The sequence below is a fragment of the Crocodylus porosus genome, unplaced genomic scaffold (genome assembly GCF_001723895.1).
Source record: "Crocodylus porosus isolate Cpor-Errol unplaced genomic scaffold, CroPor_comp1, whole genome shotgun sequence".
Lineage (NCBI taxonomy): Eukaryota > Metazoa > Chordata > Crocodylia > Crocodylidae > Crocodylus > Crocodylus porosus.
The window spans coordinates 268,143,130-268,156,393 of record NW_017728886.1 but is presented as its reverse complement, the minus strand read 5'-3'; the positions used below and the strand labels follow the sequence as shown (position 1 = coordinate 268,156,393).

At 52.3% G+C, this 13,264-nt stretch overlaps 1 protein-coding gene across 2 annotated transcripts in view; it reads right to left on the bottom strand.

The window, feature by feature from the left end:
* ADGRB1 (adhesion G protein-coupled receptor B1) overlaps positions 1 to 13,264 on the bottom strand; it is a 311,804-nt gene that overhangs the window by 85,571 nt on the left and 212,969 nt on the right. For both annotated transcript variants that reach the window (XM_019553467.1, XM_019553473.1), the window contains exon 18: positions 6,793 to 6,931. In XM_019553467.1, coding sequence (XP_019409012.1) covers positions 6,793 to 6,931 — 139 coding nt within the window. The remainder of the gene's footprint in view (positions 1 to 6,792; positions 6,932 to 13,264) is intronic.

The following is a 13,264-nucleotide window of genomic DNA, read 5'->3' as shown; positions in this document are numbered from 1 at the left end:
GCAAGCTGGTCCTTTAAAAACACATTGCTACGTGCCTGCTTACATGCTCCATGATAAATAAAAAAAAACCTTGGGAAGAACGAGTGAGCATATTCCACCAGTGGCCACGGCCATCGCATCCATCTACACCTCTCACGGCCAGGTCCTCCAAACCTGCTGAACAGCTGAGGAAAATGCCAATCCGCCTGGAAAACGGCATTCCTGCCTCTCCAAAGTTGACCTGTGGACTTCTCCCTGTGGACTCGCTCCCCAAAGACAACTCAGTCTCCCATTAATGGATGGGAAGGAAAAAGCATAGGATGCCCCCTGGTCCCAGCTGTCCAGCCCTCCACGGAGATGCTACACCTCGCACCTTGTACAAGCGCAGGGAGAGTGAAATGAGGGTGCAAAGCCTGGGCTGCAGGGAACAGCAGGGTTGATCTAAGACTGTGGCTACTGGTTGAACAGACCAGAGACAGGAAAACTTGTCTGGACAAGATACTCCAGAAACCACAGCTAAAATTCACAGCAAACTCCAACCCAAAGCTGTCCCAGGACGAGGACAAATTTAACCACCCTCCAATGCCTCCCCGCAATACCACTGCCCTTCAGGTTTTTCCTCTCCACATCCTGGGTCCAGCATTAGGGATACAGATATCCCAACATTAGGGTGTCTCATTAGAAAGCCCCAAGAGATCTCAAAGGATGCCAAGCTCCAGGGCTCAGTCTTGGAGAATGCTAATGGCCTCAGCACCCCATTTTTCTGCCCGCAGCACCCTCACTGGCACTGAATGCCACCTCCCAAGACTGATCATGGTCTAAATTTGCAGGGTTTGGTCCACACTGAACTTGAATCTCAAAATCCCTCTGGGGGGACCTGCCTTCTTCAGAGCACTTTGCAAACAAGGATGAATGGAGCTTTGCAAGGTCTCCCCAGAGGCAAAGAGCAGCCATATTTTGCAGGTGGAGAAACCAAAAGCAGAGTGCATCCAAGGGAAATACCCAAGGCCAAAAAGGGTAGAGCCAGGTAGAGGTCTCCTGGTGCCCAGCGCAAGAGATCGTGCTTGCTGCTGGCAACACCCGAGTCTGGAGATACAACCAGCTTGACCCAAAAAAAAGGTTCACTGAGCCCTAGACGCGAATTGACAGAGATGAGAGATCCCTGTTGCAAGAACCAGACTGTCTATCCTGCAAGGAAGTACAGCATTTGGAGACCATTTCATCTATAAGATGAAAAATTAAACTTTTCTCAGAAAAGACATTTCTGGGGGAAAAAAATCCCCACGTTTTGGGAGCATCAGAACAACACCCTCAACGCACATGGCTTCGATGCAGGCAAAGCGCTTCATTGTGACGCTGTAATTTCAACTTCTGTGTCACAAACATGATCTCATGTAAGAGTCGAAGTGACGCAGTCAAAACAACCGGATTAAAATGAGACATTTGGATCATTTCTCACAGGGAATTTTGACAGGTTTGGTACATTCCCACAGATCATATTGATTTCAGCAAATCAGCATTTTCCCATGGAAAGCTGTTCCCCTGAAACATTTTCAATCATCTCTGCCTGGAACTGAGCAGCTACAACTACAGTCCTGGGACTTTATAATATCCCATGCCCTGCAGGGCAGACTCAACTGAATTGCACCATTCCTGTAGTACGAGACACCCTCTTTTATGCAGAAAGCATTGGTGTGCACAGCACAATCTGTAGAGTCAAAGTCCTAGCAAATCTCCTGTTCCCATTTTTACCACCCCTTTATCTCTCCTATGACATATGAACTTTCATTTCTATCTAGAAGAGCTTTTACAATCTTTCCTCCTATGCCTGAAAACAGGTGCTTGTGCCTGAAAGCTTGCAATTAAAGATTTTTTTTTTTTTTTGGTTGCAAAAATCCAGTTGGTCTAATAAAAAATATCACCTCTACCAGGAGTTCTGATTCATTTTGCCTCTAGACTAATACAACAATAACCTGGATACCATTTCCTTTGCTACCACTTCCCTCAGCTCAACTGGGAGAAGCTAAGGTTGAGTTTAAAGTATTCTGCACCAGTTATTCTGGGCTATTTCCCTGTGCACATGAGCTCTATAAGGGCCTTGGTACACGTTACACTTAGCACACATGCTATTCAGTAGTAAGCATTAACACGACTTAGAAAGTTTTTTGCGCCATTGCAATTCAGTGCTTACTAGAAACGAAATATAGCTTCTGGTTCTGCACCTGAGTCTTGAGCCAGCTCTGGTATGACCCTGGGGCTGAGTCCAAAAATCAGCTAATTTTCAGTCTCAGCCATGGAGCCGGTTCAAAACTCCTGTACAGTCTGCAAGGCTGAGACTGGAAACCAGCCCGTTTTGGGGAGCACACCAGTGCTTTGACTCAGCTCCACTGCGGTGCAGGGGCTGGGAGTGACAGCGGCACCTGGCCCCCGTACTGCAAGGCTGGGAAGCTGATAGACAGCTTTGTCGGGCTCCCCACTATGCACAAACACACACACCAGAGTCTCCTGAATATAGCACCTCCACGGAGCAGTCTGACATGAGCTCAACACGGGTTAGGTGATCCAGTCGGAACATCATCCTTATTGGAAAAGGCCTAACTACAGCACAGTCGCCTCTAGCATATACTTAACGCTACACCGCACTTAGCATGTACTTAACTGCCGAAACGTCTGGACACGACCACTGCAGAGAGAGGTAATGCGTGCTAAGTGTAACGTGCAAGAAGATCCTGAAGTTAATGGGGTTTAAGAGAATGCATGGGGACACGCATATCCTCAGGGTGGGAAAGGAAAGCACATGATGGGGTTTGAGACAGCAGGTCAGAGCAGGACGGTGCCTCTCGAGGGAAAGCATGCCAAGGGGGACGATGCCATCCTCCCTGAAAACGGGGTGAGTGATGAACAGCCCCTTTGGAGATCCCCTCCTCTCCTGGCAAGGGCAATGACAGGGGTTCAGGACAGCTCCATCCCTGCTTGTGCTCGCCTGCCTTCCCAGCCTGCTGCCGTGTCAGCCCAGGGCCAGGGTGCTAGCGCCTGTGAGCAATGGTCCCCACAATAACCCATGGGTGATGCACTTGGCCTTTACTGAACTATTTTATGCAGAGTGCAGCCCTGGAGAGGGATACTGCAATATCTTACACAGACAGGGGATGGGCGATGGCACCCCCTTGCTGGCTCCCGGCCCTGATTTGCTCCAGGGACGAGGCCAGACCCTACGACCTCCTCAGTCCCTGGCCTTACAGCTTCACAGAAGTTTAGGGCTGGACGGGACCTCATGAGATCATCGGGTCTAGCCCTCCTGCTCTGGGCAGGAAAGACCGCTGGGGTCAAATAACCCCAGCAAGGCGTGCATCCTTGAGGGTGCTAGCAAGCCGGCAGGCGGAAGGGAAAAACAACACTACGGCAACCTTCGTGCAGGCCCTCGGCCAGCCAAAATTATTGATTTAGCTCATGCAAACTCGCAAAGCCAAGCAGCAGCCTCCTCATTAGCGGAGTTCAAAGTTAGTATTCTGCCTCTTTGCTGCAGCCAGAATGAGACAGGGCCTTCGCTTCACAAAAGGGCCAGCACCTAGGGAGTCCCCAGATTGCACTCTCAAGCTCAGCCTGGCTCCAAAGCCCTGCCACTATCCCTTCAGGCTTGCACACTCTTTCTCTTGTATCACAGGTTATTTACACACCCATGCACGCACACACATGCACCCCTCCCCCAGTGAAGGCACCTTGCTGACAGACCCCTATTTGCAAACTACTATTTAGACCCTGGGGTAGTAAACCCCCTCCTCCCCTGTGACCACCCAGGTACTTCCCTACTTTGCTTTCCTCTGTCATTGTTGCATCGACTATCACACTGCCTAGGCTTCACAAAATTTGGGCGACGCTGTTTCGCCCAGGGCAGCAGGCACCAAGGGCAAAACGGGGTAACTCCGCGGCCTGGAGTGGGATGCTGCTGACTGACACCAGCCACGGGCCTGTCCCCACCTTCCTCTTTCGAGCGTGTTTCACTGCAAAGAAATGGTGCCAATAAAAAGGCAATACACCTCTCAGTCTGCCAGGGCCAGAGACTTCGTCGGGGAGATTTATAGCAAGAAATCATCACTAGGGCACATTCAGGCAGGGCCTCACTGCCCCGAGAGCAAACAACACCGTAACGCCGCCCCAGCCAACACTTATCCAGACATGCAGCCAAACAGGGCCGGGGGGATCTGGGTTTACACCCAGCTGCAAGCAGCCTCTGTCACCATCCTGGGGTGAAGCAGCCAGTTCCCATTCCTGCACAGGCCCCTCGTATGCAACCAGATTTTGCCTTGCTAAGCCTATGAGATCTTTTATAATCACCCCCCCCGGGAGCAGAAACACAGAGAGATTGTGGGGTGATGGGGAGAGGCTGGCATTCACATTGTGCAAAAGTACAACAGGGAGGTTGGACTGAAGACACAATGGACCGGATCAAGTTAGGCTTGGTCTGAAGGCAAATTTTGCACCCGTTGAACTGAAACCTTTTGCTATGGATGTTGTTATACCAGCATTAAAGCATTTATAGTGGCATGGCTTTGTCTCCGGCCACCTAAGAAACACCCTGAAAGCAGCACAACCATGCCCACGCCAGGCAGTGACTTCAACCTAAGTCGGCAATAATGCTGACTTCATTAAATCAGCGCGAGGCCTGCACAGACAAGGCGTCTGCTTCGCCTCCCTCAAGCCAAAGACCCTCCACTCCCTTCCCGTTCCTCAGGCCCATTTCTTCACCTTCAGAAGAAAATCTGGGATCCCAAGCCACAGCTATTCTGGGCTTACCCTCCAGGCATGTCTGTCCTGGGCTTTGGTGCATCACTACTTCGACTTCATCCAGCCCCTCCAACCCGCAGCAGGACTCGGTAGTTATCAGGACAGGAATAGCCTTTCCTGCCCAAATGCAAGGGGGCTGGACTTGATGGTCTGTAAGGCCCCTTCCAGCTTTTAGCATCTATGAAACTATGAAAGCGTGGAGCCTAGTTTCAGCGAGTTTGAGCTCCAGAACCGACACTGGGACTGCAGGGCCAACCTTATGGCCTCTCTCAGGCCCACTCCTGACCCGCTGGAACCCCTGCAAAACCATCACGGCATCTACTTGGGTCACGTGCCTTCATCGCAGACCGTCACAACAGGCAGCAAAGAGGACCCAGCTGCCTTTTGGGTAAATGCTTTTTTTTTTTTTTTTAGGGGTGCAATTAGGGTCATGCCCAGGGCCTGAGTCCCTACCAGTTGAGCTCCAACTGGTGGTCAGCCCCATCACTGGGCACACACAGCAGCCTTGTGCCCAGTGTCATGCATGGGGTACCTGCAGGCACCGCTCGGTGCAAGGATGAGCGGTGCGTGCCTGGGAGCAGGGAGATGATGGACGTGGCGGGGCTGGGGACTTTCTCGGATGCTCTCCTCCACCAGCCCCGCTCTCCCACGGGCTCGGGAGCCTGGTGCAGACTAGACGGGGCTCCCGGCGCTGTTCTCCCCGCCCCGGGGGAAAGCCATTTCCAAGTGGGTTAGCGGCAGGGCCCGCACGGGGCCTAGGCAAACACAGCCAACACTGTATCTTTAAAACCACTTCAGTGCAGATGTTGTTTCCATGGTAACTAGTGGACCAAATACATTAGTGTTTCTAATAATAAACCAAACCTTCATCTTGGAAAATGTGATGCCCCCCCACCCCCCAACCTCCAGCCCCTGACACTTGTCTTCCTTCCCCCTCCCCTTCCCTTGAATTAAAGCGGTGTTTAAGGAGCGCGGAGCAATTAGTAAATCGTGGGTAGGACCCCCAAACTGCCGGTGACCCAGCAGAGCAGGGCAGGGGAGGTGCATCTAGGCTGAAGAGGCCCAACTCATTAAAATAAATAAATAAAAGGCGATAGATCATGAAACCATCCGGGCTTTGGGATGAGATGCCAGAGGGACCTGCCGCCCCGAGTCTGGCCTCCGCTCCGCTCCGCTCGAGGAGTTCAGCCCCGACCTGGGACGGTTTCTAGGAATCTGCGACTTCAGAGCAGACGCCACCGTAAAAGCAGCACAAACTTTGCCCCCCATCCCTCGTCCTGGCGACAACCGCTGCGGCGGCCCAAGCGCCATCAGGACTCCCGGCGACCCCTCGGCTCTTGGCCCAAGGTGCAAGGGGCAAACAAAAGGGACGGAGGATGGGGGTAGGGAGGGAATCCGACACGTGCGGCGAGAAAGTGGAGACACCCCGCACAGCGAACGCGCCCTGGCTCGGCCGACATTGGCATGCACGTCCACGGCGCAGGGACGGAGCGGTGGAGGGGAGCAGGATCCGACACCACCACCAATGCAGCAGCAGCAACAGCCACCCGGATGCCTTGCACACGCATGCTGCAATGGAGCAAAGGGGCCGGGGGGGAGGGCGCCTGAAAAAGGGGGCTCGGAAGTGATGGGCTCTGGCTGCCTCAGCCGGGTGGGATGCCGGCTGAAGGTAACGGTGACATTTCACTGCAGCAGGGCGCTCGTGGCTGGGCTGCTTTTTTAGGTCAAAAGCTCTCCCTTTGCACGGCGCGGCGTGTTCTTGCCTGGCGAGAGGGTCACGCCGACATGCACACACACCCCAGCACCCTGCCTCTCCACCCAGCGCCCCAGCCGGCCCTGGTGATGGCTTGTCATTTAAATGTCACAGGCTGGCCACCGCTCCCTTAGGCTGTATTTCTCCCCCCCCCCCTCCCTCCTCCTCCTCCTCCTTCCCTCCTTCCTCGCTCTCTCTCTCTTTCTCTCACTCTCTCTCTCTCCCTTGGCATCCTTGCTGCTCCTTCTGCATGGCAGGGGATTGGCAGGACTTACCATGTCTGCACTGAGCTGGGCTAAGATGGCGAAGGTAGAGACTCGGTCACACAGGCATTTAGTTCGGAAGGGACCCACCGGGACCGTGCGACAGCCGTAGCGGGACCAGGCACCGAGCTGGGAGGAGGAGGAGGTGGCTCTGTTGGAGGGAAGGGGAGGCAGAGCGCAGGGAGAGGAGAGAGACACACACATACAAGGGATGGGGGGGTAGAGGAGAGAGAGAGAGAGTGAGAGGCAGCAGCACCAAGCGATCCAGCCGCTGCTGAATGCAGGAGGCAGGGCAGGGCAGCCAGCCCCCAGCCCCCAGCCCGCCCCCAGCCCTCCCCGCCCGCAGGGCTGGGCTGCAGGGAAGAAAGGGGGGCAAAGCCCCTGCACTGGGGGTACCCGCCAGCCCCTGCCCAGGCATCCCCAACCCACAGTATCCTTGCATCCTGCCCCCAGCGACCCCCCAGACCCGGCTGCATCTGCCCAGGAGGAGGAGGAGGGTGATGATGCCTGCTGTGCTCGGCGCTGGACAAACCCGCAGCCCCAAGGGGAAATCCGGGAGGAAATAAAGAAGGGAGGGGAAACTGAGGTGCAGAGAGAGACGGCATCTAGATGAGGATGATGCTGTGTTTAGGTGCCGGACAACTCAGAGCCAGAGGCAGCACCCCATTTCAGCAGCTGGCAGCCCCAAAGGGAAATACAGGGGGGCAAGAAGAAGGGAGGGGAAACTGAGGCACAGAGACAGATGTCATCCAGATGGTGACAATGAAGATGACGATGATTGCACCCTGCTGTGTTAGGTGCTGGGAAAAACTCAGAGACAGGGGCAGCGCTGCATTTCAGCAGCTGGCAGCCCCAAAGTGAAATACAAGGGACAGGAAGGGAGGAGAAAGCAAGGCACAGACAGAGATGGCATCTAGATGATGATGATGATGATGATGACGACTGCACTCTGCTGTATTAGGAGCTGGACAAACTCAGAGCCAGAGGTAGCGCCCCACTTCAGCAGCTGGCAGCCCCAGTGGGAAAACGGGGGGGCAAGAAGGGAGGGGAAAGTGAGGCACAAAGAGAGATGGCATCTAGATGATGACAATGATGAACATTGCACCCTGCTGTTTTAGGTGCTAGACAAACTCAGAGGCAGAGGCAACATCCCATGTCAACAGCTGGCAGCCCCAAAGGGAAATACAAGGGACAAGAAGAAGGGAGGGGAAACTGAGGCACAGAGAGAAATGGCTTCTAGATAACGATGCTAATGACTGTGTCCTGCTGTGTTAGGGGCTGGACAAACTCCCAGCTAGATGCAGTGCCCCATCTGAGCAGCTGGCAGCCCTACCCAAAGAGAAATAGAGGAGGCAAGAATGGAAGGGAAACTGAGGCACAGACAGCGAGGGCATCTACCAAGCCCACGGCAGCCCCACATTTTAAGCCCACTTCATGGACACAGTCTGGCCAGCTAGGGCCAAGCAGGCAGAAATGCCTGCGGCTGGTCGTCCTGCCGGGAAGCCCGCACCGCCCAGGTGTTGTGTAGGGGAGTTTCCAATGCTCCCAGTTAGTGTGCACAAAAGCACAGCCGGCACATCAAGCGGACCCCCCACTCCCCTCCCCCGAAAGGCAAGCCACTCCCGAAAACCAGGATTAATGAGATCAAACCATCGGCTGAACTATAACCATCCATCTTCCCAGGGCTCAGCATCAACATGCAAGTGCTGCCCGGCCGAGTCTAACAATGCATTCAGCAGATGGAAAGAGAGCGGCGCTGAGCGGGATGGAAACAGGTCGTTGCTTTTTAATGGGCTTTTTCTTTCTGTCTTTCTTTCTGAGACTTGGAAGTGGGGCAAACTCCCGGCAAACTGTCACCGAGCTCCAGTACTGTAACCCATCAGAGCAGCCGTGATCATGGAGAGGATGGAAATGTTGCGGGGGCTTCCCAGCAGCCCCCCACAGCGCTTGGCGGTGGGGATAATCGCCTGTGCAAACTCTTTAGGGAGCTCAGGAAAGGGGACAGCAGCAGCACTGCAGGGAAATGCCGCTCTGAGAATGAGCCTGGGTCCAATGTGGGAGCTGTGAAATCTCCTTCAAGCAAAGGGACGGGCATCTGTCTTGGAGAGTTCAGGAATAGCATTCTTGCAGCTATGCAAGGCGCAGGATGAGATGGCCGCTGAAGTCCCTCCCTGGCTCTGATTTTCTCCCTCCTTGGAGGAAGCATTTGTGGCAGAGAGGCCAGAGGTGCTGCAGTTGCAGAAAGCATCACACTACTAATCCTAGGACAAGTCAAAAGTGGACAGGGTTTCTGTCCAGCTGCCTTTGGTCCTTGATCTGTGGGAGCTCCTCACAAGGCTCAAGAAGTCCCTATTTCTTCAGAAACTCCTTCCCTCATATGACCCAGTGGGCACGTCTACACATGCACATTTACTCCACAGTAAAGAAAATGTGCAGGAGAGGTGTGCGTCTACATATGCACGCCCATACTACTCAGTAAATATGGTGACATATGCCGACATATGCCGGATTAGTTACTGTGCAGTAATGCATGTGTAGACACGCGTAGAGTTCTAGCTTTTTGCATTTTTTGTCTCACACCAACACAGCTACCAAATACACCCCTATGCTTTACCTATGCTTTAATACCTACACGTATAAATGCCAGCCTATTTCAGTTTACTGTGCAATAACTTACTGCATGGTAAATTTAAGCCAGTGTAAATGCACGTGTAGCTACATCCAGTGGATCCATTTTCCACCACACCATTCTGCCTCACCCTAGGTCTTCTCTGGGAAGAGGGCTTTAAGGGCCCTCCAGTCCAACCCCCTACACAGAGGTAGGTTGCACTGTTCCTATCCATCCCAGACACATGCTCATCCAGGCTCTTCTCGATAACTTCAAGAACAAAGCAGAGTCAACAAACTCAAACAGCTCCTTCCAGCAGAGATGGGGTGAATCATAGAAAAAGAGGGTTGACAGGACCTCAGGAGGTCACATCTAGTCCAACCCCCTGCTCCAAGCAGGACCAGCCCTGACTACAGCATGGTTCTATGTAAGCACTGCCATCATTAGGGTTCAGAGTCAACATTTAATGCGATGGTGAAAAAGCCCTCATCTCTCTTACATGGTACACTTCCAGGCTGCCTGCCCCCGAGCCTGGAAAGTGTCTGTCACCAGATGTCACCAGATTTTCTTCTTCGGACTAAATAAGCCCACTGAATCCTTGTGGGGAATGAGGGAAACAAGAGCAAAATGGTGCATTGCCCTGGGTCCTCTTCAAACCAAACCACCGTATAAAAATCAGTCTCAAATAAGCTTGCTCATGGCTGGAGAAGTGTAGCAGCTAGAGCAGGAGCAATGGAGACAGAAGCAGACCTATAAAGCTACTGTGGAGGGAAGAGCAGCGATGAGGAAGTGATGTGACAAGACGGATGCCAATGGAGAGACAGGTTTTACAGACCGCAATGGTCACACCGCAGATAGGTGCTGGGGAGACCACAAGAAAAGCCAAGACTCACAGTTAAACCACCCCACCGCTGATTGCACTAGTCCCTGGGCACTCTTCATCACGGACTTAAGCATCCCTGCTCCTTCCAGCAGGATGGAGCTCAACGGCCATTGACAGACAGAGAGACGGAAAGGGGACGTGTTTTTTGCTAAATTCACTGATCCCAAGGCCAGAAGGGACCGTCAGGATCACCTCCATGGATCTCCTGCATATGCCAGCCATGAGCTCCCCCAAATTCATTCCTGTTGCAATGACAGGGCCTTGACTTAACCATCGTCAAAGATGCAGAAGAATAAGTTGGTACAATAGTCCCAGAGGTTAAATAACCTCACTGCTCCATTTGCATTTCATTTCTAGTCTTAACTTGCATAGCTTCAGCTTCCAGTCACTGGATCTTGTTATACGTGTGTTTGCACCTTCAGGAGACCTTTATTGTCAAACTTCTGCATTTACAGGCTGTGATCATCAAGTCACTCCTTCTTCTTGTTAAGCTAGGGAGACTGAGCGCTCTCTTTCTTTCTGAGCCATGTTTTCCAGTCTTTTAATCATTCCCTTGGCCCTTCCCTGAATCCACTTCAATTTAGCAGCACCTGTCCTGAAGAGTGACAGCAAAGCTGCGAGAGCTCCTTGACCAATTCATTTAAAACTCTTAGGAGGCAAGTTACCCGGACCTGCTGGCTCAAAATGTTCTGCATTTAGTAGCCGTCCTCCTGAGTCGCTCTCTTGGAAGGGAAAGGGTTTCATCTCCATGTGAACTGACTGCATAATCTACTTTCCCCCAAATCCAGAACGGAAACATGCATTACACACTTGTGCCTTTTCTACATTATTAACCATTCAATCATTTCCATCTGGTACTGGACGGATGCTGTTATTAAAATTCCTTCATATGTTTCTAGTAGAATTGTCTCTTCTGATTTGACTCATAATTGACTTCAGCTTTGTGAATTGGCCTTTTTAGATGGTTGGCTGGGTGAATAATTGGACAGACAGACAGACCCACATGCTCTGTTCACACTGAATGGAAGGATATTGGCAGCGAGAGCTGACCCCCCCAAATCCCATCCGTCATGCAGGCTTTAGTGGAAACAGGGCGTGGATCTGAGCTGCTGATCTGCACCAAGTACAAATCATCTAAACAAATGGCCCAGCCCATACCCTCCATGGCAAGCATTTCCCCCACTGCAGAGAGGGTGAAAGAAGAAAGGCAAGAGAGTAGTTACTAGTCCGGTTGCTTAATGCACTATAGGAAGGTGCTCTGAGAGCATGTGAATGAGCATGGCATCGTGGACTGAAACAGCACATCAGCTCCCTACACCCCCACACCTAAGCACAGCTGAACCATACGTGTAAGGCAGATGGCAGGGTAGATTTGCACCTTATACACCAAGTGATGTGTGCATGTGTGTGTGGGTGACTAACCAAAGTGTGTGTATCGTGAAGCAGCTCAGCGAAAGAGAGTGTGTACATGGTGATAACACAGTAAAAAAACTGCTTTATAATAACCACACTGTGTGTGTAGGACCTGATCCAATGCTTGCTCAAGTCAGTGCAGAGAATCCCATTGAGTTCAGGGAGTGCTGGATCAAAGCCACACAGCTCTTATATTAAACGCCATCATAAATCACAGCAAAGGGGAGGTGCAGGACATCCTGGAGCGCACCCTCAGCTGGTGCAAACTGGCTCAAAGTAAGTGGAGTTACACAAACTTCCGGCAGCTGCAAATCTGGCCCCCATGTCACCAGAAAAGGGGACCGAGCATGCATCTCAGATGCCTCCCGCAGGGACTTCTTTCCATCCCGTGGTTTCACGGTCCCCAGCTCAAAGAATATAGTCCTTTCTCCTACTGGCTCCTCCATCACAACGGCTGTGGTTTCTGTGAACACACTTTGATCCTCCAGCCTCTCTGTGAGGTCCCGTGGGAGCAGGACAGGGAAGCAGGCATGATGTTAAAAGAGTATCTGGGGGAAATCAGAAGCCTGCCAGCTCCGCTGATACGAGTCACGCTGCTCTGCTACACCGTGCCGGTCATTAAGGTGCTCTGCAAAACCAACAACAGGCAGCTTGGGAATGGACCCCGCACACTGCCTAGCACTTAAAGCCACAAGCCTAATCACCTCCTTACCACCATGTGAGCCTCTACTGGGATGCACATAGCTTATAGCAGTTGTGCCAACCCCTTACTTGGGCTGCATGTGCCCATAAATGCATTAACCTCACAACACCCGGAGTGCGGTAGAAAACTATTCTTGTTGTAAGCTGCTATCCTGCCCTGCCTTCTTCCTACCTGCCAACTAACACGGCTAACTGCCTCTCCGTATTTGCAATAGCATCACAAAGTGCACAGTTTCTGGGGCCATTTGGTGATAAATGAATCTCAACCTTCATGGAGAAGATGAAACAACTCCTAAATGACCTCGCTTTAGCTTCCACTTTGCACAGCATGGAGTGGACACACACCAGATTCACCATGGATCAATTAAACATGAACTAACCTCTCCCTTTCCCGCATATACACAGCTTGTAATGCAGCATAGGTTCACAGATTCATAGATGGTTAGAGGTTGGAAGGGGCTTTGTAGTTCATCAGGTCCAGTCCCCCTGCACTAGGCAGGAGAAGACAACTGGGTCAAGTGACCCCAGCAAGGTGACCATCCAGTCTCCTTGTGAAGGTTTCCAGGGTAGGTGACTGCACCACCACTGCAGGGAGTTTATTCCAGTCTGGACACCCTGACTGTGAAGGAGTTTTTCCTGATCTTAAGCCTCAAGCGGTCTTCCAGGAGTCTGTACCCATTGCTCCTGGTTTTCCCCAGGGGTGTGCTAGTGAACAGATGCTCACTGGGCTCCTGATGCACTCCACTGATGTAGCAGTATGCCGCTACCAAGTCCCCTCTCAGCCTGCTCTTCTGTAGTCTGTAGAGGCCCAAGTCCCTCGGCCTCTCCTCGTCGGGCTTGTCTTGGAAGTCCCTGATTGTGCGGGTGGCTCTTCTCTG